This window comes from Erinaceus europaeus, chromosome 3, assembly GCF_950295315.1.
Source record: "Erinaceus europaeus chromosome 3, mEriEur2.1, whole genome shotgun sequence".
In the NCBI taxonomy this organism is placed as follows: Eukaryota; Metazoa; Chordata; class Mammalia; order Eulipotyphla; family Erinaceidae; genus Erinaceus; species Erinaceus europaeus.
Genome location: NC_080164.1, coordinates 70,104,899 through 70,131,801, shown reverse-complemented (window position 1 = coordinate 70,131,801; position 26,903 = coordinate 70,104,899). Strand labels below are relative to the sequence as shown.

The window sequence follows — 26,903 nt, the reverse complement described above, 5'->3', positions numbered from 1 at the left end:
GAGTTAGGCCAGTATAAAGTGCTATCATTTTGTCAGTGGTTAAACCAAGACAGAGAATAAGACATGAGAAAAATCATGAGCTGCCAAGGGCCAAACAGAAAGCAACGCTGGCACCAGATGAATTCAAAACCTTCAATTAAGGAGTTGGGTTAGTGCACGTGGTGCGGAGCACAGGGACCAGCTTAAGGATCCCAGTTCGAGCCCCTGGCTCCACACCTGTAGGGGAGCCGCTTCACAGGCGGAGAAGCAGAACTGCAGGTGTCCATCTTTCTCTCTCCCTCTCTGTCTTCCCCTCCTCTCTCCATTTCTCTCTGTCCTATACAACAACAATGACATCAAAAACAATAATAATAACAACAACAATAAAATAATAAGGGCAACAAAAGGGAATAAAGTTTAAAAAATTCTTTAAAAATTTCAATTAAACCCCTGGACAAAAGAGAGTAGTCAATATTGAAAAAGTTTTATGAATTTCATATTGAAATAAAACAATGATACATGATATTAAGTAAAACCATTTCTTATGATTTTTTTTTTTTGTCTCCAGGGTTATTGCTGGGGCGTGGTGCCTACACTATAAGTGCACTACTCCTGGAGGCTATCTTTTCCCTTTTGTTGCCCTTTTTGTTTATCATTGTTGTTGTTGTTTCTGTTATTGTTGTTGGATAGGACAGAGAGAAATGGAGAAAGGAGGAAAAGACAGAGAGAGGGAGAGAAAGATGGACACCTGCAGACCTGCTTTATGGCTTGTGAAGTGACCCCCCCCCCCTTGTGTGTCGCTTGTGAAGCAACACACACACACACACAGGCATACAAGTGCTAATACTTGTGATTCAGAAGAAAGATTATATTTGGACTGGGGTAGGTGGTAGAGGAGGTTAGGAAACTGAGTTGAAAAAAAGGCTTTTATGGAAAAGGTGGCCTTTGAACTAAGCCTTGGAAGATGAATGGAATTTTTACAGTTGGGGGGCATTAAGAGGACATGGGGCATCGTGAGCAAAGGAAGAACTTCAACAAAGGCTTTCATGGCGCCTCTGAAACATCCTTCTATGAATCATGTTAAAACTACCTGTACCCTGCATTTCAAAGATGCAAAACTTTGTAATTATGAGGTGGTGTCAGTGGATAAGGAAAGTTTTCTAAAGTGAACTTAGTGAAAAATGATCTGTAATTTTGACTTAATATGAAAACATTTTAAAGATTGGAGAAAAGGCTTATCAAAATATAATGATTAATAAAGTTGTAATAAATTGGCCATTTTGTGCTCATCAATTTGCTCAACTCAGTAAGTATTTGTAAAGCATTAGGCTATTACCATGGGATAGGTAACGCACAGCACTGACATTCAACCTTTTTAGACCATGACCTTGCAGTGATAAGTACATTTAATGTTAGAACCCGCTCATTCCTGAGTACACCTACAGGTAAACTGAAACAAGTGTACTGAGATAACAATTACGTTACAGTGAGATGCACTTTGATATTTTTTTATTTTTTAGAGAAAGGGTGGGTGTGGGTGAGAGATACCACAACACAATTCCACCACTCATGGAGCTCCCTCAGTTGTCACATGTGGTGCTGGAACTTGAACCCAGGGCTTCATGCATGTTAAGCTGCACATTCCACAAGGTGAGCTGTCTACTCACCTTTATCCCCTTAGTCACCCCTTAGAAGGCAGTGTAGTTTGCTTGCAAGAGCTGAATAAGAGGCAAGCCAGGATTCACTTTATTCAATCAATGTGGATTTAGCCCCTGGCTTTCTGAAATTCCATTAGTCCTTGGTACTCATTGTCTGTACTTTTGCTGTCTGTGTGGTTGGCAACAGTGGCTCCCAGATTGCATCCAGGGTATAGGAAAGGCTTCCACAGATGCAAGTATCACTATATTTCTGGGAAACGTGGCTTCTGAGACCAGGGATTATTGGCTGCTGCTTCAAGAGTCCTGTCGCCAGTATGGAGGAGGACAGGAGGTACAGATGGGAGCTGTGAAATGCTGGGTGCAGCATCTACTGCACTGTCAGTACTATGCTTTGGAGAAAACCAGTTAGGGAGACTGGTCATTAAAAGCACTCGAGTCATTCGGGAGCAACCAGGATTCCAGGGTAGGCCGAACATGAAGCATCGACCAAAACCCTTTTGATGATGATGATAATGAAAGTGAAGATGGTGAGTGAGGAGGAACAATTTCTTACTCAGCTCTAGATTCTGTGTATGAAAATGTAGGAGGGTTATAAAATGTTAAGATTCTATTTTGGGAGAATGTCCATGTGAACCAGAATGGGACTAAGCTGTGATGCTTTAGGCTTAGCAAATTGAATGAGTCCGTTTGGCATAATACTGGTAAAATAATAAATGATAAAACTTATTATGACAGATACAAGATTTTTTTTCTAGGTGTAAATGGAATTTTCAACCTGTTTAAAAATTGTTTTTAGGGAGTCCGGCGATAGCGCGGCAGGTTAAGCGAACGTGGTGCAAAGCACAAGGACCGGCACAAGGATCCCAGTTCGTACCTCCAGCTCCCCACCTACAGGGGAGTTGCTTCACAAGTGGTGAAGCAGGTCTGCAGGTTTCTCTCTTTCTCTCCTCCTCTCAGTCTTCCCCTCCTCTCTCCATTTCTCTCTGTCCTATCCAACAACAATAACAGCAATAATAACTGCAACAGTAAAACAACAAGGGCAACAAAAGGGAATAAATATTAAAAAATCTAAAAAAAGAAAAATTGTTTTTATTTTTATCATTTTATTTATTTATTTATTTTTGCCTCCAGGGTTATTGCTGGGGCTCTATGCCTGCACTATGAATCCACTGCTCCTGGCGACCATCATTTTTTCCCCATTGTTGTTGTCGTCATTATTGTCGTTGTTGAATGGGGGGGGATCGCTTCACAAGCGAGCGAGAGTGTGTGTGTGTGTGTGTGTGTGTTTGTCTCATCATCCTACATCATATGCACAACAATCTATAGTTTATTCACCACTCAGCAATCATCACAATCAGTAAATATGGGAGTCGGGCAGTAGTGCAGCAGGTTAAGCCCAAGTGGCGCAAAGCACAACCACTGGCGTAAGGATCCTGGTTTGAGCCCCCCGGCTCCCCACCTGCAGGGGAGTCGCTTCGAGGAGGTGAAGCAGGTCTGCAGGTGTCTGTCTTTCTCCCTCTCTGTTTTCCCCTCCTCTCTCCATTTCTCTCTATCCTAGCCAACAATGACGACATCAATAACAACAATAACTACAACAATAACAAGGGCAATAAAAGAGAAATAAATAAATATTAAAAAAAGAATCAATAAATACTTGTTAAGTGGATAAAAGACAGCTCAGCTAGCCTGCTGAAAGAGATGGTTGTTATTTTTTTTGTGATTTAAATTTTTTTCCCTTTTGTTGTCTTTTTTATTGTTGTTTCAGTTATTATTGTCGTCGTTGTTGGATAGGACAGAGAGAAATGGAGAAACGAGGGGAAGACAGAGAGGGGGAGAGAAAGATAGACACCTGAAGACCTGCTTCACCGCCTGTGAAGCGACTCCCCTGCAGGTGAGGAGCCAGGGGCTCGAAGCGGGATTCTTACGCGTGTCCTTGCGCTTTGCGCCACATGCACTTAACCCGCTGCGCTACCGCCCGACTCCCGATGGTCATTATTTTAAAGGCCTTAAGTAATGACTTATATGTCCAGCAGCTGATCAAAAACTAGTGGAGTGTAGGGACAAGGGCAGAAAGGCATAGATGAGAAGACTGGCATGAGATGCTGCTCTGCTGGGTAACTGCCCCTGTAAACTCACCAAATCCCAACTCTTCTGAAATCCAACTCCATAGAATGAAGCCATGGAGGTGGGTACAAAGTGAATGTCTTCACCATGTTCACCATTTCTCACCTCAAACGAGAAGTGGGAAGTGAAAATTAGGGTTACCCTTCTCAACTTTTAAGGTATGGCTAAAAAAAAAATGTTAAAACAGTTCTATGAAGAAATCAGGCTCAAAAGTCCTCCACTGAAAAATAAATATTAGTGTTTATCAGTGTGGCAGTGGTAGGACAAGAGGGGGATAATGTGCAAGGAGGCACAAAGTTCTCAAATTAGCAACTGATTTTTCTTTTCTTTTCTTTTCTTTTCTTTCTTTCTTTTTTTTCTTTTTTTGCCTCCAGGGTTATCACTGGGGCTTGGTGCCAGCACTACAAACCCATTGCTCCTGGAGGCTATTTTTCCCATTTTGTTGCCCTTGTTGTTGTCCTTGTTGTGGTTGTTGTTATTGTTGTTATAGATGTTGTTGTTGTTAGATAGGGCAGAGAGAAACTGAGAGAGAAGGGAAGACAGAGAGGAGGAGAGAAAGACACCTGCAGACCTGCTTTACCGCTTGTGAAGTAACCCAACCCCTCTGCAGATGGGGAGCTGGGGGCTTGAACCGGGATCCTTATGCCGGTCCTTGCACTTTGCACCATGTGCGCTTAACCCACTGTGGTGCTGCCAGCCCCATCAACTGATTTTCTATTACAGTCAACAATACTAAGCTTTTGTGGGTGGGGGGAGGGTCTTCACATAGTCTATACCCTTATTTCTATGTTCTTACTGTGACAATTAAACCAAGTTTGTTCAGGTTCAAAGCCACAACTACTAAATTGACAGTTGATTTGTTAGAAAATAATGTTCACTGTACAGAAGGTGCAGCAGATAACATGCTAAACTCTCAATTTCCAGCATCACATATGTCAGAGTGATGCTCTAGTTCCCTCTCTCTCTCTTCCTCCTCTCATAAAAATTAATCTTGAAAAAAATGATCAGAAAAAAACTAGTAGGGATTAAAACTCACTTGCTATTTTTCCACTAACTGCACCTACTCTCACACTTCCAAAGAAAAGTGTTCTCTCAAAATGAACTAAAGATGCTTGCAGTGATCTTCACTGATAAAATGTATATATTTTTTCATAACTAATTAATATCCAGCAAGCATAATTTCCTAAATAATGGTTTATTTTCAAACTTTCAATTTTATTATTTTATTATTCTTTTCTATTAACTTTATTTTGTTGGACAGACACAGAAATCATGAGGGATGAGGGTAATAGAGAAGGAATGAAACAGAGAGACAACTGCAGCCCTGCTTCAACACTGGCAAAGCTCCCCCCCTGCAGGTGGGCACAGGAGACTCGAACCTGGGTTCTTGAGCATTGTAACATGTGTGCTCAACCAGGTACACCACCACCCTGTCCCTCAAACTCTCAATTTTAGATTAGTATCATTTAGGGCTATGGTTTTATCTTGGATATTTTAATAGAACTTCCAGTTTTGTTCTGTGATTAATTTCAGAACTACCCTAATAAACTAGGGAGCATGTGAAGTGCCGTGGAAAATGCACACAATTTGAATTTTTTTTTAAAAAAAGGACTTGTACTACATCAAATTGAAGAGTTCTGCATAGCAAAAGAAACTACCTACCACCCCCCAAAAAGAGACCCCTTGGGAGTCAGGCGGTAGCACAGCAGGTTAAGCACACGTGGTGCAAAGCACAAGGGCCAGAGTAAGGATCCCGGTTTAAGCCCCCAGCTCCCCACCTGCATGGGAGTCTCTTCACAGGTGGTGAAGCAGGTCTGCAGGTGTCTATCTTTCTCTTCCCCTTTGTCTTCCTCTCCTCTCTCCATTTCTCTCTGTCCTATCCAACAATGACAACATCAACAACAATAATAACTACAACAACAATAAAACAACAATGGCAAAAAAGGGAAAATAAATAATAAAAAATAAAAGAGACCCCTTACAGAATGAAAGATCATAGATCAAACAAAAGACTAATAGCCAAAATATATAAAGAGCTCACCAAATTCAGCATCAAAAAACAAATGACCCCGTCAATAAGTAGGGAAAGGATATAAACAGAATATTCACCAAAAAAGAAATCCAAAAGGCCAGCAGACATGTGAAAAAATACTGCAAGTCACTGATTGTCAGAGAAGTGCAAATAAAGACAACAATGAGATACCACTTCACTCCTGTGAAAACTCCTATTAAAAATGTCACATATCAGGAGTCGGGCGGTAGCTCAGTGGGTTACGTGCACGTGGCACGAAGCGCAAGGACCAGCATAAGGATCCCGGTTCAAGCCCCTGGCTCCCCACCTGCAGGGGAGTCACTTCACAGGCAGTGAAGCCGGTCTGCAGGTGTCTATCTTTCTCTCCCCCTCTGTCTTCCCTTCCTCTCTCCATTTCTCTCTGTCCTATCTAACAATGACGACATCAATAACAACATTAACTACAATAGAAAACAAGGGCAATAAAAAGGAAATAAATAAATTTTTAAAAAGTCACATATCCAAAAGAGTAATAACAACACATGCTGAAGAGGTTGTGGGGGTAAAGGAACCCACCTGCACTGCTGGTGGGAATGCCAATTGGTCCCACCCCTGTGGAGAGCAGTCTGGAGAACTATTACAAAGCTAGAAATGGACCTATCTTATGACCCAGCAATTCCTCTCTGGGGATATATCATAAAAACTCAAACACACTCCCCCCCCCCAAAACAAAATCTGTGTATACTTATGTTCATAGCAGCACAATTGGTAGTAACTAAAACCTGGAAGCAACCTAGGTGTCCAACAACAGATGAGTGGCTAAGAAAGTTGTTGTATAGATATACAATGGATTACTACTGAGCTATTAAAAATCATGATTCACCTACTTCACCTCATCTTGGATGGCGCTTGAAAGAATCATGTTAAATGAGATAAGCCAGAAAGAGAAGGATGATCTCACTCATGGACAGAAACTGAAAAATAGCAGAAAGGGGAAATACAAAGTAGTTGGACTCAGGAATGGGGGTTCATGTCCTGATACCTAATAGTGAAACAAGATAGAGACTGGGGATGGCAGCGTTTTCCAGAAAATTGAGACATTTTACACGTGTCAAAAGCTGTATTTACTGTAAGCCATTAATCTCCCATCCCACCCCCCAGTTTAAAAAAAAAAGAGAAAACTAAGCTTGCAAATTAATGTTTGGTTCAATTTATGATCTCTCCACTTCAAGATATGTAGCCTTGAACAGGTTACCTGGTCTTTCCCATTTTGATTGCCTTGTCTATGAAATACTTGTTTACTATGCATGCTGGAAGGGTTACATGCATTAAAACAGTTGGAACAAAGCTAAAGCTATGCATATACTTAGAATGTTGGTAAATGAAAAGTCCTCAGTAAATGTTAATTTAAAACTACTACTTTATTTTACTGTCTGAGCAGTATAATCATTTAAAAGTTCATAGTCTCCATTTCCTCATTATAAATTGGGACCACTTACTGACTGCAGGATCATTACGCATTTTAAATAAGTGACTAATGACTACAAGGACATTTGATACAAAAAAAAAAAATCGACCAAATGTTAGCAATTCTGGGTCACTTATAAGCTTAAAAGTATACCATAAACTCAGAAAGTTCAAAATAAACCATGAAATTGAGTAAGAAAATACCATTCCAAAAATTCATCCATGACTGGGAAAATATCTTTGTTAGAAAGCAATGCTCAAGGGAACTTGGTTTATCTTTAAGAAAAAGATGGGCTTTTGTAAAACATAAATTCTGTATCTGAAAACTAAAAACATTTCCTCACACAAGTCAAACTTGACTCAAATAAGTCAAACAAAAAGTGTGCAAGAAAGTTTGCACACTTTTATAAGCCCAAAATAAACTGATGCATTGGTTAAAACCTGATTGTACAACTATTTAAATGCTCACTTTTTTTTCATTTTTTTAATAATAAATTTACTGTAGCTAGGGTCGATTTCAAGTCAATTCAACAGTTACAGTGCTCCAGGTAACTTAGTTGAGAAACACAAGTATGAAGGACAACAGTGCTAAGGCCCTGTACTGGAAAAGCCCACAAATTATCGCTGAAGTTCTCAAAATTACAACTTCTAAAGGAGAAAGAGGTTCAAGCAGCAAGCAGGTAAGCAACATAAAAAGAAAAGTAACTTATTCCCTTTGATTTGGCAAGCTGCTTTTTAGAAATTTGTCATTTTTAAAGTACAATTTCTATCTGGGAACCTATTGAATTTGTGCCAGAAACCAACACTTCTAACTGCAAACCTATAAAATACTAGCTATCTGTAATTGAGAGGCTAAAATAACCCTAGGAGCAACAATACAGCAATTAGCAACTTTTATAGAGTAATAACGTGTTTCATATTCTTTCCATGCTGGCTCTTTGAAGTTTCCAGTGTAATATATAAAAGTTTTATTTCATCAGGGCCCGTCCTTGTGTGCTTTATAGGTGGAAGCATTTTGATGCAGACCCAACTGTACTGGGTCATCATCAGATCTCCTATAGGAAAATGCCTGATAATGCACTAGCTCTTCTGTCCAGTTTAGCTTGTCACACCTGGTTTTAGAAAAATTAAGTCACGAGCAGCCTTAATCGCTGAAAAACATAAGCCACATATCTATATGATCTATAAATCACAAGGCAGTTTCATTTTTAAAACGATGCATTGCATATTCATGTGCACACCACTTGCAGTTTTAGACACATGTGAACTCTTTACTGACTTAAAGACAAAAAAAAAAATGCTCAGCTCTACAATAAGCAATTACCAGAGGCAGAACAGAGTGCAGTTAATAAGCTTGTTACAGCAGATGTTCATTCCCGTAAATATTAAACATAACACCAGTTCCTCCAGGAATATGCAGGCAGTAATTTTAACACCTGAACAGGGCTGGTTGGAAGCATTCACGAGACAGTGGGGGGCGGGGGGGTGGTCTGGAATCAAGGTTCCTGAAGCAGCCAATTGGATTTTTGAAGACACCAGCAACTGGAATTAAACTGCTTGTAGCAGCGGAGGTTTTACCTAGAGCAGCACCACACAGAGCCTGAGCTCCCCGGGTCGCCGCTCCTCTCTCCCGTTCTCGGGCTGCGCCGAGAGCAGCGAGCGGAGTATAAAGCCATCGCCGGCCGGGTGCGGGTGGGGCGAGCGGGAGGAGCAGCGCAACTGCGGGGAGGTGTGAAGCAAGGGCCCAAAGGAATTGTGAAGCTCGAGGAAACGACTCTCCCTGGGCCAGGACCGCCTAGATTCCCATACGAGATAAGCACTAGCCCCCTACTTTTCAGCTTAGGTGGAAGTGGGTGGGAGATGCAGGACGGATGCCCGCGGGTCCTGCGCGGGCAGGAGGCGGGAGACAGTGCATCCTCCCAAGGCACCAACTCCAGGGGATCCTGGAGTGAGCCGGAGGGAGGGGGCGCCCCGGAGGGGAGCGAGGTGAGATGGGCAGGTAGCCATGGGGTGGATCCCCAGACACTGGCGGCACGACCCGCAAAGCGGCTCTTTTTCTCTGCAAGGCTGTGCTCTGGCCCCTGGCTATCCAGACCGCCAAGCCCCGGGCTAGATCCGGAGGCGCGGGGGTCGAGGGGTGGAGGAGACCGCCAGGGGGTGAAGCACGAGCCGCCGCCGTGCATGCACCCGGGGGCGGGGAGGAGCAGAGCGCGGACGCCCCCCGACCCTCCCCACCCCCACGGCGGCCAGCCGCCCGCAGTCCCCGGCCCAGGTGAGGATGCACGGGCTGCCCCCGGCGCCGGCACCAAGACTCACCACAGAGACTCGAGGTCCCATTCCTGGAGCAGGGCTAAGTCGAAGCTGTCCATGGTGGGAGGTGTCAGCGCCCTCGTTGCTGCCGCTGCCGAGGCTCGGGCCGCCCGCGCGCTGCAACGAGAGGCGCCGCTCAAGGTGCATCCTGGCCGCCCCGGGGCCGCCGCCCGCCGCCCGCCACCAGCGCCCCGCGCCCCCGCCCCGCTCGCGGCCGGTCAGCCGGCACCCGCGGCCGCGCACTCACCCGCTCGCCGGCTCGCGCGCAGGCACACTCCGGAGAGAGCGGCCAGCTCCCGGCGCCGCCGCCGCCTCGCCCCCCGCCCTTGCGCCCGCCCCTCCTCCCTCCCCCCGCGGCCCGGCGCGGCCCGCTGCAGCCGCCGCTGCGGAGCCCCGCGCCCGCCTTTCTCCTCCGGGAGGCGCGTGTGCGCGGGCGAGGCCAAGGCGCGCGCCCGCCCCGAGCCCCCGCAGCGCGCGCCCCTCGCTCCCCTGAAAGCTCGAAGGCCGCGCCGCCCGGCGTCCCCGTCCCCTCCCTGCCCGAGCCGGAGCACGAGCCCCGCAGCCGGGGCCGAGTGAAAGGCGGGGCGGCGGCGCCGAGGGGATGCGGAGCGGGTCCGGCCTGCCGCAGCTTCTGTCTATACCTCTGGCCTGGCCGCGTCCCTCCCGGGCTGCGCGCACTTCACGGGGACCCAGGATCCACTGGAGCCAGCGCGGCGCCCCCTCGCGCGGGGCCTGGGCGCGGGCGGCAAGGAAACTCCCTGGGCGCGGGCAGTCTCCGCCGTGCAGCCTGCAGCAGCGCCGGAAACCGGTCGTTGAAAATAAAATATCTGGAGTCAGTAAGTGAAGTGAAAATAAAGGGGAAGCAGGCAGGAGCGCTCTCCTGACAAGACCTGCAGTTTGGCCTGCACTGGGGAGCTACACACACACACACACACACACACACACACACACACACACACACACACACACACACACACACACACACACACACACACACACACACACACACACACACACACACACACACACACACACACACACACACACACACACACACACACACACACACACACACTCAGTCGGCCCCGCGCTGCAAACCAGTCTCTTTTCTTTCTTTTTCTTTTTTAAATTTCTTTTCAGGGAAGGGGACAGGCCTCTTCTCTGGGTAGACTGCAAACTTCATGCCCCACTCCCATGGAGAGTGGCATGTTGTCAACTGGAAAGACGACACAATTAAGTACTTATTGTTATTACACCTCCTTGATTGTAAAGAGCGTTTCCCCCTCACTTAGTTTTATAGACATGCTGAGCAGCCCTCTTCCAGGGGCCGTCGCTAGTTCTGGCCTAGTACCGGAAGTCTCCCGCAGACCCCGGAGCCTGCTGTCCCCTTGGCCACTGCCTTAGCCGCGCTCAGGATTCCAGAGAATTCCTGAAGAGAGCAGCACAGAGCAGCGGAGTTCTGTCCCACCACTTGCAATGAAATCCCAATTCCCTGCATTTAGGGAGGGCCTTCTGGAATTCTTTCTTTGTTCAGTCTCTGCAAGGACCGCTCACCCTGGCAGCCAAAATCCTATAGCCTCCTGGGTAGAAGTCACTTTATGCCTCAAGGGTCAAACCTGAAAGTCACCCCCCCTTACACCCCTGTTCTCTGAATGAGGATCAATACACTAAATCTAGAGGACATGTATGAGAAGAAAAGACCAGTGGGAATTCTTTCCTTTAGACAAAAATTCTCTGACACACTGTTCTTCCTTTATAAGGACACATAACTAATGTGCAAAATGGAGAACAGTAAATTAAGGCAAAGTGGGCATCAACATAGTTTAAAGAAACAGAACTCTTTTACAAACTGTCAATTCCCAACCCCTAAAAACCTCCTTCATTCCTTGAACATAGTAAGGAGGCTACAAAAGAACAAAGGTGATACGAATGTAGGAGAAAATACAGGTGTGAAGTCCTGTCTTCTTAAATCCCAGTCTACAATATATTTTGGAGAAAAATGGAGGTGGGGGGAAGCTGCCTTCCTAATAGCTCCCAAAGCATAAGCCATGTTGGAAATGTTTGTTTGGCAAAAGATGCAGGAGACATCCAGACAGTACTCCCAGGAACAAAGGATGGGGGTGGAGGCGAGCTAGCAGAACAATCCCTCTCTGGAAGAACTGCAAGTTCCAACTCCTCGACAAGAAGCATATCCTGTTCCTGTGCTCATGGCTGCAGCCAGGAAGTTTCTCCAGAAAGAAGACTTAGCGCCCCTCTGAGATCTGGCTTTCCTTCCCTTTCCACCACATCTGTTTACACAAAGGAGGACTGCTGAAGAACAAACAGAACCATGTTTACTGGGAGCCTCATCCAGAGCTCCATGCTCCAGATACAGATTTGCCCTCACCAATAGAAGCTGAAGAGAAATAGATGGTCCTAGAAAAGAAAAGAGAGAAAACCTCTGGGGATGTAGAGCTGGTTAATGCTGTTTACTCATGAAAGGCCTCTCAAAAAATAGAAATGTAGTATTGGGGAAGCTTTGTATTTGAATTTAAACCGGGTGATATGTACTTGAGCCTAAAGAAATTTCATTGTTGAGCATTTGTATATTTTCTGTTTAGAACCTCTGGAAGCTACTAGTTTAATTTCCAGTAGGGACTTTTTGTTTATTTTTCTAGTCTGGTGCACATAGTGGACCCCAGTGTCTCACAGATGTATATTACCTATAAGCCATCTCTTGGTCCAACTTTATATTTTATTTTACTTATTAGTTGGAGAGTGATGAAGACCCATCAAAATACCAATAGCTCATTTGGATAGTGTGCAGCTTTGTCACATGTGCAACGTAGGTTCCAGCCTACCCCACATTTCATTGAAGGTAGTATCTGTGCTGTGGTCTCTCCCTCTGCTTCTCTGACTCATTCTGTTCGAAAAAGTCAGTCTTGACTGACTTTTTTTTTTTTTTGACTGAAAAAGTCAGTCACTGGTGAAGTCTGAGAAATGAAAGATAAAAAGTAAGAGTGAAGGAGAGAGAGAGAGAGAGAGCAAGCAAAGCACTACTCTACCACCCACATGAGCTTTTCCCTGCTGCTGTCTGTCTTACTAGGAATGGACCCAGAGCCTTAATGCAAGCAAGTCAAGCAACCAAGTGAGCCACTTCCCCACCACCTACCGATCGTGGCTTTTCAAGAAACCTAAGTAGATACCTTTTAGATAGTTGTAGATACCATTTTTAAAAACTAAATCATTGTGGGAAATAATATTAACTAAGAGTATTTACAGGTATGTAGGACAGGTATGAGTACCACTATGGGGAGCTCTTTTGATTATTTTAATATCCAGTGTTTAAATGTTTCATCATTATTAGCACTTATCAAGATGTACCTACCCTTTATCCCCTAGCCTGTAGATACATGTACCAAAACAGCTTAGTCTAATTGTCCTTGGGCTACAGAGGTGGCCTGTCAGTTGGGGCAATCTCCTTGCCTTGCCATGTAGTGGGGCTGAGGATCAAGTTCAGGAACCACATTTGAGTGCCATGACAATGAGGAAGTTCCAGTGCTGTAGTGTCTCCCTCTTTCTTTGTCTCTTTCTTTTTCTATGTGAATGGGGGCGGGGGGGAATGGACTTCCTTATAATATATTTATGTAATAAAAGGGAAGGTTTTTTTTTTCTCTTGTAAGTAAGAAAATATCTAAATTAAATAGAAAAACTGGCATTTCCTAGGAAGCAGATGTAGCGTCTTCTGTGATACCACAGACCTTGAGACTAAGGGATGCTGCTCCCAAGATAGATGCAGACAATACTACAGACAGCTTAGTGAAACCACCAGCTGTGGAGAGGTACCGGGGGCTGGAGGCAGCATTTAAATGAAAGGAGCCACATGGAACCTCACAGTCATTTCGGTTGGTTTAATCTAAATCTACAAAGGAAAAGGATTGAAAAATGCATCCTGTTCAGTCTGGGGAAGGCATACAAGTGTGTTTACTGAGGTTTCTGAATTTCTCCCTTTGACTATTAACTGAGAGAGAGAGAAAAAAATCTTGCTTGATTTCAAATCTTGTTCTGAAGATGTGATACAGTGCAAAGATAGTTTCTGTTACCAGGTGGGAATTTTCCATTTATAATCTCAGCATTCCCCTAGGAAAAATATGCATAGCCAAGGGCTAGCTATGCATGTGGTTTTGCTGGAAGGTGATGGAAACCTCTACCCTACTTCCTCCAGCATTTTGTCACTATACCTTCTTACATGTTCTAGTAAGGCTGCAGACTCATCATGTAGTCTGGTTCTCCCTCCAGAGACTTGGAGGCAGGTGAGGATATTATATCTGTATCGAGGGATTGCAGGATAAGGCCTCCAGGCTTCCTACCTGAAAATTGCATGCAAATGTGTTGAGCCTCTACATAGTTGGGCTATAAATCCACCCAGAGGTCTAGCACCTCTAGGCCATCCCCTGACCTCTGGTATCTTAGAGTGGTGTAGCCTGAGAACTGTGATGACTTTCTTTTTCTTTTTCCTTCCTTTCCTCTTTCTTTCTTTCTTTCTTTTTTCTCATCATTTACTAGGTCCTGAGCAGATGGTATCGCTGTGCTGGCTGTCATCTTTCCTCCTATGTTTCCATGGAAACATGGGGCATAGGGACCATCTCTGCCTTGGTCTCTCTGGCAATATCCTCTGGCAGAGAACTTCAGCACTCTGTCCTCCTCCCCCTTGCCTACGCACATCCTAGAGAGTCTGAGAATGTTTTAAGACTCTGGATGCCAGGATCATTTCAAAGAGTATCTAAGGACAAAGTCCCCATAGAAATTGTGAACAACCTGGAAGTACATGAGGGAAGGGCACCAAACCCCCAGCTGCATGACTAAAGTCACATGGCAGTGGTGGTATCTTTGGACTATTTGTCCCTTCAGCCAGCTTCCAAAGTGATTGATAATTGCCTAGATATGAGAAAAGAGATGCTCCCTTTCGACTAAATCAATGCAACCAGTGCCACCATGCCATGTTATACTGCCACTTCCTTTTTGCTCTGAATTGTATCCAGAGAAGCCAAGCCTGAGATATCAACCTTCCAACTCTAACAATCTAGTGAGACCTTTCCTAGCACATGGGGTCGGCTAGCTACATTTCAAATGGCACACTCTCAAACAAAGTTACAGGTCCTAGATATAGGATAGGGCATAAAGGACTGAGTAAGTGTAAACATATATCCATAAGTTAGGAGTAACTATACACCTCAAAGTAAAAGTGCTTAATAGTCCACTGTGATTAAATTTAAACCTAATAATCTCAGAAAGCAAGTAGAAAGGCCTAAAGAAGGTACCACAAATAGTCTAATCCAATATTTAAGCACCCATAGTACTAAACACAAGAACCTGCTCAAGGACCTGGGTTTGAGCCCCCGCTCCTCACCTATAGGGGGAACACTTCACAAGTGGCAAAGCAGGTCTGCAGGTTTCTATCTTTCTCTCTCCCTCTCTACCTCCCTCTCATCTCTCAATTTCTCTCTGTCCTATCCAGTAAAAATAAATGGAATAAATGGCCACCAGGATCAGTGGTTTTGTAGTCCTGGCATCAAGCCCCAGTGATAACCCTGGAGGCAAAACAAAAAAAAGGATAAGCTGGATAAGAAACTGACTGACTTAATGATGGCCTTTTTGGCCACTACCAGGCCATCCCATCATCTAGGGCCCTATTCAGAAGATCCTTGGATTCCCACATAAATATGATAGGCCTAGAACTCTAACAGATCTGTCTGTCCACCAACAGTCACTTCCATGAGGAACATCATCCTAAGCCCTTTCCAGGACCTTGCAGCAATAGTAGTGACTGCCCAAATCTCCGAAAGGAGGCTGAGTCATACTCCTCTACCACTCTAGGAAGACTGGTCCTGAAATGAGTGCAGCCTAGAATATTCCCGGCTGTGACCATGTGCTGTGAGCTCAGACTGACAGGAACTAGGAAGTTACACAGGCTCGTGTGCTGACTGTGAATATACATGGGCCCTGGGTCAGATCTGATGGGGTAAACAGTTAATTGTATCTATATACTTTTTTTCAAGTTTTGGAGCTACACTCTGCCCTAATCCAGCTTTCTGGTTCTATTCTCAACTCTGACTACGTATTCCCAGACAATGTTTTTAGTCCTGCATGTTAGCTATCAAGCTCAAGCAAAAATTACTAAAATCATGTGCCCCCTAGGAACATACCTAAAATAGACTCTCTAGTTTCTATCCAACCTAAGATTCCTATTCTCATCTCTATTCCTACTTTTGGGTTCCTGTTTACTGTTCAATTTTATTGTTTTCTCTTGCTTTGTATTTTACTCAGCCACCAAGTTGTAGATGCTACTATGATTCCATCCTGACTTCCCTGGTCAGACAGACTCACCAATGTATCCCAGAACCTCACCTCCACAGAGCCCTACCCTACTAAGAAAAGACAGAAACAGGCTGGGATTATGGATTGTCAATGCCCCTGTTCAGCAGAGAAGCAATTACAGAAGCCAAAACTCCAGTCTTCTGTACCCTCGAAAGAGTGCTGGTCCATACCCCCCAGAAGGGGAGCAATATTAGGGGAAGATGACCAGAGGGCTCTGAATTCCATTTCCTTCAAAACATCAGGACCTGGAGATAGAAGAGGAAAAAAGGAAGGACATTCAGAAGTAGCAATAGGTGTAGGTGTAACTTAAGGAAAGGCAGGACCATTAAAAAAGGGGGATATAATATATAGGTATAGGTATATATATATGGCTAGAGAGAGTGTATGTGTGAGTTATAGAAATAATAATAAAAAAGAAATAATAATCAACTCATGGGAAAACTACTGCAGTTTCCAATGGAGGGAGTAGGAACACAGAACTCCAGTGGTGGGAATGGTATGGAATTATACCCCTGCTGTCTCATAATTTTATAAGTCAATATTAAATTACTAATAAAAGAAAAGATTTGCTTTTAAGTTTGTACCTGCTTATCAGGCAACAGATATTTGACAAGTTTATATATGTGACTGAAAGTTTTCATTTCAATGACATTCTACCCCATCCATGAAATAGACAGGTAGATGGATGTAGATAGAGATATTTCTAGATTTTCTTTAAGGAATGTATCTTCTTTAAAGTTTCCAACATCTGCCTGCCTACATAATTCACTTCTACAGCCATAAAAGCATTAATTAGATTCAGAAGTCCCTGGAAATAGCAGAGCTGGTCAGGGTCAGAGGTCAAGCAGAGCAGAGAAGAAAAGGGGGAAATGGCCCTCAGGAGATAGTAAAGAAAGGGTGGGAAATGTTTAATGCCACTCAAATACAAAAAAAAAAAAAAAAAAAGACAAAGATAACTTCAAAATGTAGTCAGCTACAAAAACAATGTATAGTGAATTAAAAGGTAGTCTGATTGAAAAGTTCTAGTTTCAGAAAGTTGATTTGGAACAAGAGTTCCATGCACATGTGTTGAGTTGTTCCTTGTACATACAGTTTATACAAGAGTCTGGTGTGTAATGCTCACCAGTAGAAAAAGATGTGTGCTATTTTTAAAAAAGAGTATACACATGTACTGAAAATGAAAATGCAGGCAGAAAACGGATAGGCTAGTCACAAAATTGGATGAGAAAACTATTTCTTATCATAGGTCATGTGTTTCCCACCATGCTGACCTACTTGGGGGTTGGGGGGTGAGGAGAGGTGTCATTGGTGAAATGTAACCATCCCTTGATACTGCTAAGAACTATCAAACAAGGACTGGCCTAAGGATCCCGGTTTGAGCCTCCAGCTCCCTACCTGCAGGGGAGTCACTTCACAAGCGGTGAAGCAGGTCTGCAGGTGTCTTTCTTTCCACCTCTGTCTTCCCCTCCTCTCTCAGTTTCTCTCTGTCCAACAACAACAGCTATAAAAACAATAACAACAAGGGCAAAAAAAAAAAAAAAAGGGAAAAAATACCTCCAGGAGCAGTGGATTTATGGTACTGGCACCAACTCCCAGCAATAACCCTAGAGGCAAAAAAAAAAAAAAAAGTATCAAACATCCTGACTTAAAATTTAATACCTCTCTTTACTCTTTGTCATTCTTCTTCACAATATTTACTGACTATGAATACAGGATTCAAGTGCTCTGTTCAGAACAGGAGATAATTGTAGTGATATTAGGTTATTCTGGATCTTAATCTAACTATTGTCTCTGTTTATTACTCTCAAACCACATGAGGCAATAAGCCATTGTTTTATTTTACAGGTGAGTAAGCTAAAGAACATATAAGTGTCACAAACCACAGGATGGATGGTCAGGGATTAGATGTAGCAGCCATAGTTCCATGCCCCTCCATAAACTTTTTCCTTGATTACCTATAGCACTGAAGCATTCCCATGCCTGCAGGTGTTTAAATGATTTATGGAATACAGTCAAGTTAAAAGAAGAGAATCCTCAACCTCTTTTTGTACAATCTTCCCTCCCCTAATTCTGACCCCTTAGATCTACCAGGCCACAGGTGGAGGAAGGGACTCACTCGCCCATGTCCTCTGCAACATGAGGAGGCTGGGTTAAATATTCTTAGTATCTGGAAGTCCTTCCTTGTTTCTAACAGTCCTTAAATGTTAGAGTTCTGTATTGAGTTGTCCCTCCTGAGTTCTGCCAAACAGGAATCCCTGGAGTACACCACAGAATTATAAATCTTTTTTGTGTTTAAAGGTAGGACCTCCTCTTTGGCTTAAACAAATTTCAAGGTGTTGATCTATTCCAAAGAGGAGTGATTGCTATTCTGTTAAATGTTAACAGGCCACTAGAGCCATCCGTCCTGGATAAGGAGAATTGACTTAGACCTGGGAGCAATTGTGGGAAAGAAGCCACAGCCTCACTATGGTGCCAGACACTCCTATGTAGCACCAGGGTATTCTGCATGGTACTAATGGTTCCCATAAATTCCTCGGGGAATACATAGGTTACAGTTGGACCAACTATGACTCACAACCTAAATACAAAGAAAATACAGTGCCACCACCTGGCCCCCTATTTTATTTATTTATTACTGGATAGAAACAAAGAGAAGGGGATCCTGCAGTAGCACAGCAGGTTAAGTACATGTGGTGCAAAGTGCAAGGATCTCCGTTAGGGCCCCCGGCTCCCCACCTGCAGGGGAGTCACTTCACAGGCGGTGAAGCAGGTCTGCAGGTGTCTGTCTTTCTCTCCTCCTCTCTGTCTTCCCCTCCTCTCTCCATTTCTCTCTATCCTATCTAACAGCGATTACATCAATAACAACAACAATAACTACAACAAAAATAAAAAACAAGGGCAACAAAAGGGAAAATTATTTTTTTAAAAAAAGAAGCAAAGAGAAATTGAGAGGGGAGGATGAGATAGAGAGGGAAAGAGACCAAGAGACAGCTGCAGACCTACTTCACCACTTGTGAAGCTTCCCCCTGCAGGTGGGGACCAGGGGTTTGAACCTAGGATCTCGGGCTCTGTAATGTGTGTGCTTAACCAGGTGCACCACTGCCTTCCCAATCCTGCCCCTTAATTTTTTAAAATTTAATTTAATTTTTTATATTTTTAAATTACAGAATTACATGTTGACAGGGGTTTGAATCCACACCATTCCCACCACCAGAGTTCTGATTTTTAACTCCCCCTACTGGAATCCATCACAGTTCCCCTAAAGTTGTAGACATGGGCAGACCATCTTCTCTACAACTATCTGTCCACATTTATACAGTTACCCCCTCTTATCCTGATTCAATCCTCTCTTTCCCTCTAAACCACTCATAACATCAAAGCTACCTCCATATGTCCCTCTCCTCTTTCTTCTCTCTCTCTCTCTGGGTGCTGATGGAGCCGGAGTGCAGAGCTCTCTTATCTTCATCCTATCACTTCTCCCCCACTGGGAGTATGGATCAAGGTTGTTTATGGGGAGCAGAAGGTAGGAGTTCTGGCTTCTGTAGCTGCTTCTCCGCTGAGCATGGGTGTTGACAAGTCGATCCACACCCCCAGCCTGTTTCTATCTTTCCCTAGTGGATCAGAGCTCTGGAGATGTGAAGGTTCAGGACACATTGGTGAGATCATCTGCCCAGAGAAATTGGAGTGGAGTCATGGTAGCATCTGCAGCCTGGTATCTGGAAGATGGCATGACCTAAGTTGAGACAAGATATAATGTATATAATATTCCATTGAGTATATGTCCCATAACTTTTTTAACCAATCATCCGTGGAAGGACATTTTGGTTGCTTCCAAATTTTGACTATTGTAGATAATGTGGCTATGAACATGGGGGTGCATATATCCCTTCGAATTAGTGATATTATCTCTTTTGGATAAATGCCTAGGAGTGGGATTGCTGGGTTGTAAGGTATATCCATCTATATTTGCTTAAGGATTCTCCATACTGCTCTCCATAATGGTTGTACCATTTTGCATTCCCACCAGCAGCGTATTAGAGTTCCTTTCTCTCCACATCCTTTCCAACATTTATCTTCTCCTGTTTTGTTGATGAAGGCCTTTCTTACAGGTGTGAGGTAGTATCTCAGTGTGGTTTTCATTTGAATTTCTCTAGTGATGAGTGCATTAGAGCATTTCTGCATATGTCTGTAGGCCATGCGTATCTCTTCTTTGGATAATTGTCTATGTATGTCCTCTGCCCACTTTTTTATTGGGTTGTTCTTTTTCTTTTTGTTGAGCCGAATGAGTTCTATATAGATGTTTGATATCAAGGGTCTGTCTGAAGTATGATGTGCGAATATGTTATCTCATTTGCTGGGTTTCCTGTTAATCTTTATGGAGTTTTCTTTTGATGTATGGAAGCTTTTTAATTTGATATCGTCCCACTTGTTCAATCTGATTTTGTTTCCTTTGCCCATGGGGTGAAGTCTCCAAATATGTCTTTAGCATTAATATCATGAAATGTTTCACCAATATATTCTTCTATTATTTTTATTTAAAATAATTAATTAATTGTTGTTGGATAGGACAGAGAAAAATGGAGAGAGGAGGGGGAAACGGGGGGGGGGGAGAAAGACACCTGCAGACCTGCTTCACCGCCTGTGAAGTGACTGCCCTGCAGGTGGGGAGCCAGGGACTCAAACCAGCATCCTTACTCCAGTTCTTGTGCTTTGCGCCACATGCGTTTAACCCGCTGCGCTACCACTGGACTCCCTCTTCTATGTATCCTATACTTTCAGGTCTGATATCCAGATCTTTGATCCATTTTGAATTAATTTTGGTGTATGGTGTTAATTGGTGGTATAGTTTCATTTTTCTACATGTGGCTGTCCAATTCTGCCAACACCATTTTTGAAAGAGACTTTCTTTTCCCCAATGGGTAAATTTGGCCCCTTTGTCATATATAAGGTATCCGTATATATATATGGATTGAATTCTGGACTCTCTATCCTATTCCATTGGTCCATATGACCACTTTTGTTCCAGTACCATACTGTTTTGATTACTACTACTTTGTAGTATAACCTAAAGTCAGTGTGATGCCGCCATTTTTCTTCTTTTTCCTTAGGAGTGTTTTTGCTATTAGTGGTTTTTTTTAGAGTTCCACACAAATTTTTAAATAATCTGTTCAATTTCCTTGAAATATATCATTGGGATTTTAATAGGGATTACATTGAATCTATAGATTGATTTTGGCAAAATTGTCATTTTAATGATATTTATTCTCCCAATCCATGAACAGGGGATGTTCTTCCATTTCTTTCTTTCATCCTTTATTTCTTTTAACAGTGTCTTATAGCTCTCCTTAAAAAGATCCTTTACATCCTTTGTTAGATTTATTCCTAGATATTTGATCTTCTTGGGTTCAATTGTGAATGGTATTGCTTCCTTCAGTTTCCTTTCTTCTGACCTATCTTTTGCAAAACAAATGCCATGGATTTATGGGTATTGCTTTTGTAGCCTGCTACTTTACTGAATTTATTGATGATTTCCAGTAGTTTCTTGGCCATGTTTCTGAGGTCTTCTAGGTATATCAACATATCATCTGCAAATAATAAGAGTCTAACTTCATCCTTTCCAATTTGTATTCCTTTGATATCTTTCTTATCTGATTGCTATGGCAAGGATTTCTAGGACTATGTTGAATAAAAATGGTGAGAGTAGGCACCCTTGTCTAGTTCCTGATTTTAGAGGAAAAGCTTTCAATTTTTCCCTATTACTATGTTAGCCACAGGTTTATCATATATAGCCTTTATTATGTTAAGGAATTTTCCTTCCACTCCCAGTTTCTCAAGGGCCTTTATCATAAATGGGTGTTGTGCCTTGTTGAATGCTTTTTCTGCATCGATTGATATAATCATGTGATTTTTATCTTTCCTTTTGTTGATATAGTGGATTATGTTTATTGACTTATGGATATTAAACCATCCCTGTTTCCCAGGGATGAATCCCACTTGATCTTGGTGGATTATTCTCTTAATATATTGTTGTATTCGATTAGCCAAGATTTTGTTGAGGATCTTTGCATTGATATTCATCAGGAATATAGGTCTATAGTTTTCTTTTTTGGTGGGGTCCTTTCCTGCTTTGGGGATTGGGGTGATGTTAGCCTCACAGAATGTATTTGGGAGTGTTCCCTCTTCTATTTTCTGGAACAGTTTGAGAAGGATGGGTGTTAGTTTTTCTTTGAATGTTTTGTAAAATTCATTAGTATAGCCATCAGGACCTGGGCTTTTGTTCTTTGGTAGGATTACTGTTTCAATTTCTTTACTCGTGATTGGCCTGTTAAGTTTATCTACTTCCTCTTGTGTTAAGGTTGGTAGTGGGTATGACTCTAAGAATGTGTCCATTTCTTCTAAGTTGTCAAATTTGGTTCCATACAGGTGTCCATAATATTCTTGCATGATCTTTTGAATCTCTACCTCATCTGTTGTAATATCTCCTCTTTCAATTTGAGTGATTTTACCATAGCATTCTCTCTTTTTCTCTTGGTGAGTATAGCTAGTGGATTATCTATTTTATTTATCCTTTCAAAGAACCAACTCTTGGTTTCATTAATCTTCCTAATGGTCTTGTTTTCTATTTCATTGATTTCTGCTCTGATTTTGACTATTTCCTGTCTCCTGCTGACTGTTGGTTCTTTTTGTTGCTCCACTGCTAGTTGATTGAGGTGGGCTGTTAGATGGTTTACTAGTGATTTCTCCTGTTTATTCATGTGGGCCTGTATTGCTATGAACTTCCCTCTCAGCACTGCTTTTGCTGCACCCATAGGGTCTGGTAACTGGTTTCTTCATTTACATTGGTATCTAGATAATTCTTAATTTCTTTTCTGATCTCTTTAATGACCCATTTATTGCTCAGCAGCATATTGTTTAGCCTCCAGGCTTTGGGGAAATTTCTTTTCCTTTTTTGGTTAATTTCTAGTTTCATGCCTTCATGGTCTGAGAGGATACATTTTATAATTTTAATATTTACGTATCTGTTTAGACTGTCTTTGTGGCCCAGCATATGGTCAATCCTTGTAAATGTTCCATGTGTACTTGAGAAGAATGTGTATTCATTACTTCTGGAATGGAAAGTTCTGTATATATCTATTAGGTTCACTTCATTTATGGTTTCATTTAAGTTTGCTATTTCTCTATTGATTTTTTTTGTCCAGATGTCCTGTCTCTTGCTGTGAGTGGTGTGTTGAAATCTCCTGCTATTATTGTGTTGCTATCAATGTCTCCCTTGAATTCAGTAAGTGTTTGTTTTATATATTTGTGCGCTCCTAAGTTGGGGACATATATATTAATGATGGTTTTATCTTCTTGTTGGATTGAACCTTTAACCATTATGTAATCTATCTTTGATTACTTTCTTTGCCGGAAAGTCTATTTTATCAGAGAATAGGATAGCTGTCTCTGCCCTTTTTTGTAAGTTATTAGCTTGGAACATCTTGCTCCAACCTCTTATATTCAGTTTCTGTTTGTCTTTTCTTTGGATGTGTGTCTCCTGAGGACATACAATGGATGGATCCTGCTCTTTAATCCATTTAGCTACTCTGAGTCTTTAGACAGGTGAATTTAGGCCATTCACATTTAAGGTGATTATTGATATATGTGGTTTATTTATGTCCATTCTCATTTTTGATTTAAGCTTATTTTAAATTGTTGAGTCTTTGCCCATTTGTTTCTATCTAACCTACTGTGTGGATGAGTTTCTGTAGTGAATTCCTCACTGATTTTTCTTGTGTTCTCTGCAAATTGCTGTTCGCTGTTCTGTTTTGTGGTTTCCCTGTGTGTCATTACTAGCATTGTGTACCTAGAAAATCCTTTTTTAAGTTGATCTTGATTAACAAACATTTGAGAAGCCTTCTTTGTCTTTTAATTACCTCCCCTATTTGCGTGTTGTTTTTTCCTATTTTATTGTGTTTTTGTTTCTAGTCTACTGCTGTTCACCTCGCTGAGAACATGTGTTCCTTTGTTTCCTCCTTTCCTGTAAGACTCCATTCAGTATTCCTTGTAAGGTGGGTTTGATTGTGGCAAATTCATTTAGCTTTTGAGTATTTGGGAATACCTTTATTTATCCCTCATACCTGAAGGATAATTTTGCAGGATACAAAATTCGTGGCTGAAATTCCCTCTCCTTTAGTGCCTTGAATATGACATTCCACTCTCTCCTTGCCTCTAGGGTTTGCAAAGAAAAGTCTGATGAAAGTCTGATATTTCTCCCTTTACATGTAACTTCTTTCCTTTCCCTAGCAGCCTGCAAAATTTTCTCCTTGTCATTGAGTTTTAATAACTTTACAATAATGTGCATTGGTGTTGGTTGTTTTGGATTTGTGAACCTGGGTGATCAACTATGCCTCCAAAATAGGCATATTCTGAGCATTACCTACGTGAGGGAAATTTTCTTCAGCTGTAGATTATGTGTCCAGTTCGGTCTCTTTTTGTGTTTAATGGCTGTATCGGGAAGCACCCCTTAATTTCTTTTCTCAGTCTTTTGTTGATAGGCATTTAGGCTGCTTCCACTCTTCGGCTATTGTGAATAATGCAACTATGAACATAGGATGCATATATCCCATCTAATTAGCGTCTGAGTGTCCACTGGATAAATGCTTCAGAGTGGTCTTATGCCGGAGGCCAGCCATGGCCGCAGTTATTAGAGTCCCTGAAGGAAAAGGGGAGTCGGCATTGAAGAAATGAATGAGTGATGCATCAGCTGCTTTAAGTGCAGGAGAGAAGCGTCTCTGGCCTCTGTCTGGTTTATTATTTAAACAATTTTCACAGGGATACAGATGACATCATGCAAGACTATTTTTATTAACAATAAAAATAACTCCAGACATTATTATCATTATAGGCAAGTTCTCCTTGAGAGTTTCTTTGATCTTGAGACAGCCTGCCCTCCCATAGGTTTTGACCACCTACCTATATGGCCTTGGTGTGGCCCAAATCGCTTCAAACATTATTCCCTTTGTTTCATCTGTCTGTGTTGGGTAGCATATCTTTTCTGGAGCTCAGTCTATCAGCTTTTTTTCTTAACCCATTCTTGAATGGGTCTAACTAAGTAACACTCTTCTAATATCTAGCAAACTGTCTACCTAAAGAATTCTTTTGCTGTAAAGTAAGCACACACCATGAAGGTTCTCTTCTGGCTAACATTTGAATATATGAGAGTTCACTAACTTTTGCCTATATGAAAGTTTACTAACTTCTACCCATTAACCCTTACATAGCTATTTAACTACACAACTTCTGTCTATATATCATAGATACCTATAAGTGAAGGCAGGGGTCTGCGGGTGAGGGTAAACAATAGAGCATTTTTATAACTAGGTGAAGACCATGGTCTGTCATCCATACTATTAGCCACCTGTAATTATGGCTTTTGGTCTGAGTCCAGCTAATTGAGAAGCTAAAGTGGTGATATGTAGCTCTTTTTCTGAAAGCCTTTCAGTGAGTACAGCAGCTTCTGCTCCTAGGCCATTTATAGTCTTGTCACACTCACTGCCATAATTGTTGTCACTGTGTACGTCCCCTGGAGATCTCTTTCTATTGTCCCTAGGTAATATTTGTGCATTTTCAATATAGCCAATAAGTCCTCAAGTTATCAATGTAATTAAAAACAAATAACTTTGGTTTAGTCTAGAACTTCCCGCTCTGCAGTAGGCTCCAGCCTGTTCAGACTTTGTCTGGCAACAGACATGACATCACCTCTGCCATTACACAAAAAGGATGAATAGTTTCAGTTCAGTCCTGGCTTGCTCGGTCTTTGTCCGACAGCAGCTGTGACGTTGCCTCCACCAGTATTGCTGGATCATAAAGTAATTCCACTTTTATTTGTTTAAGGAGTGTCCATACAGTCTTTCAAAGGGGATGTACCAATTTTTGTTTTTTGCATAACCACTATGCTATCTCCCCTGCCCCATCTGCCCTAGTCTTTAATAATAAAAACTACACCTGACTTGGGAAAACAACAAGTGTAGTACTGGGTGGTGGTGCACCAGGTTGAGCACACATAGTAGGAAGTGCAAGGATTCCAGTTCGAGTCCCCCAGCTCCCCACCTGCAGGGGGGTTACTTCACAAGCAGTGAAGCAGGTCTGTAGGCGTCTCTCTGTCTCTCTCCTTCTCTTTCTCTTCCTCCCCTCTCTATTTCTCTCTGTCCTATCCAATAAAATGAAAAGTAATTGCCAGGGAACAACAAGTTTAGTCTCTTGCATCAAGAACTGAGCATGTATTATAGCGTGGGCCTATGAGGCATAAACTTATGTTAGTCTTAATGTAGTGGAAGTTTTTGCTTTCCTGGAGTAGGCACTGTCCCTTCTTCTAGACAGCCCCTTTCTTCCTTCTGTCCAGAATGTAACTGTAACACAAGTTACATTCTTCAACATCTTGTACCTTGATTGCAAAAACCACAGACTAAAGTTGGCAGACCTGAACGTTAAAGGAGACTACCATCCTTAATGGTTTCATCATAAAGGTGTATCATCTTCTGACTACCTCCCTAGCTCTGGAATTTGGGGAACAAAACAATACCTTAGTTGAGTCACTATAGTCTTATTTTAAATATTATACCTACCTGAGAGAGAGGTTGTGTCCTGCTAGTGTGCTCTGCATACAGCAACATACAGTCAGTCTAACGGATGTCCCACCCTATCTGCCTCAGCAGGGACAACGTCACTATTATTTGGAAAAGCCTCTGTTTACTTTATTAAATATAATCTTGCCTTCTGGGTTCACTCCAATTATAAGAAAGTCAAGCTCAATCGTCTGAAAGCTGATTAGTCTGGCTCCAGCATTTAAAAACTCTTCCATATTAAATAATTGTTTCTTTATTTTAATGTTATTTATGAACCTGGTTAAGTTACTGTTACATCCTCACAGGGATACTAGAAGATCTCATTTCTGGAAATTAGTGCGGGAGTAATAATAGCCAGCCTTTCTTGTGTCCTTGCCACATACAAGAAAAAAA

The 26,903-nt window shown here is 42.4% G+C and overlaps 1 protein-coding gene across 6 annotated transcripts in view; it reads right to left on the bottom strand.

Annotated features, from left to right (window-relative positions):
* The window catches only part of AFF3 (ALF transcription elongation factor 3), a 554,707-nt gene extending 543,957 nt beyond the window's left edge, over positions 1-10,750 (bottom strand). For 3 of the 6 annotated variants that reach the window (XM_060187452.1, XM_060187455.1, XM_060187454.1), the window contains exons 1-2: positions 10,191-10,749; positions 9,556-9,666 (exon numbers count right to left, since the gene is read on the bottom strand). In XM_060187452.1, the coding sequence (XP_060043435.1) occupies positions 9,556-9,608 (53 nt within the window). In that variant the 5' untranslated portion in view covers positions 9,609-9,666; positions 10,191-10,749. Of the gene's footprint in view, positions 1-9,555; positions 9,667-9,796; positions 9,870-10,190 lie in introns of those variants that run through there. The other 3 variants (XM_060187453.1, XM_060187456.1, XM_060187457.1) reach the window with 2 other exon arrangements.
* Positions 10,751-26,903: the final 16,153 nt, after the last annotated feature.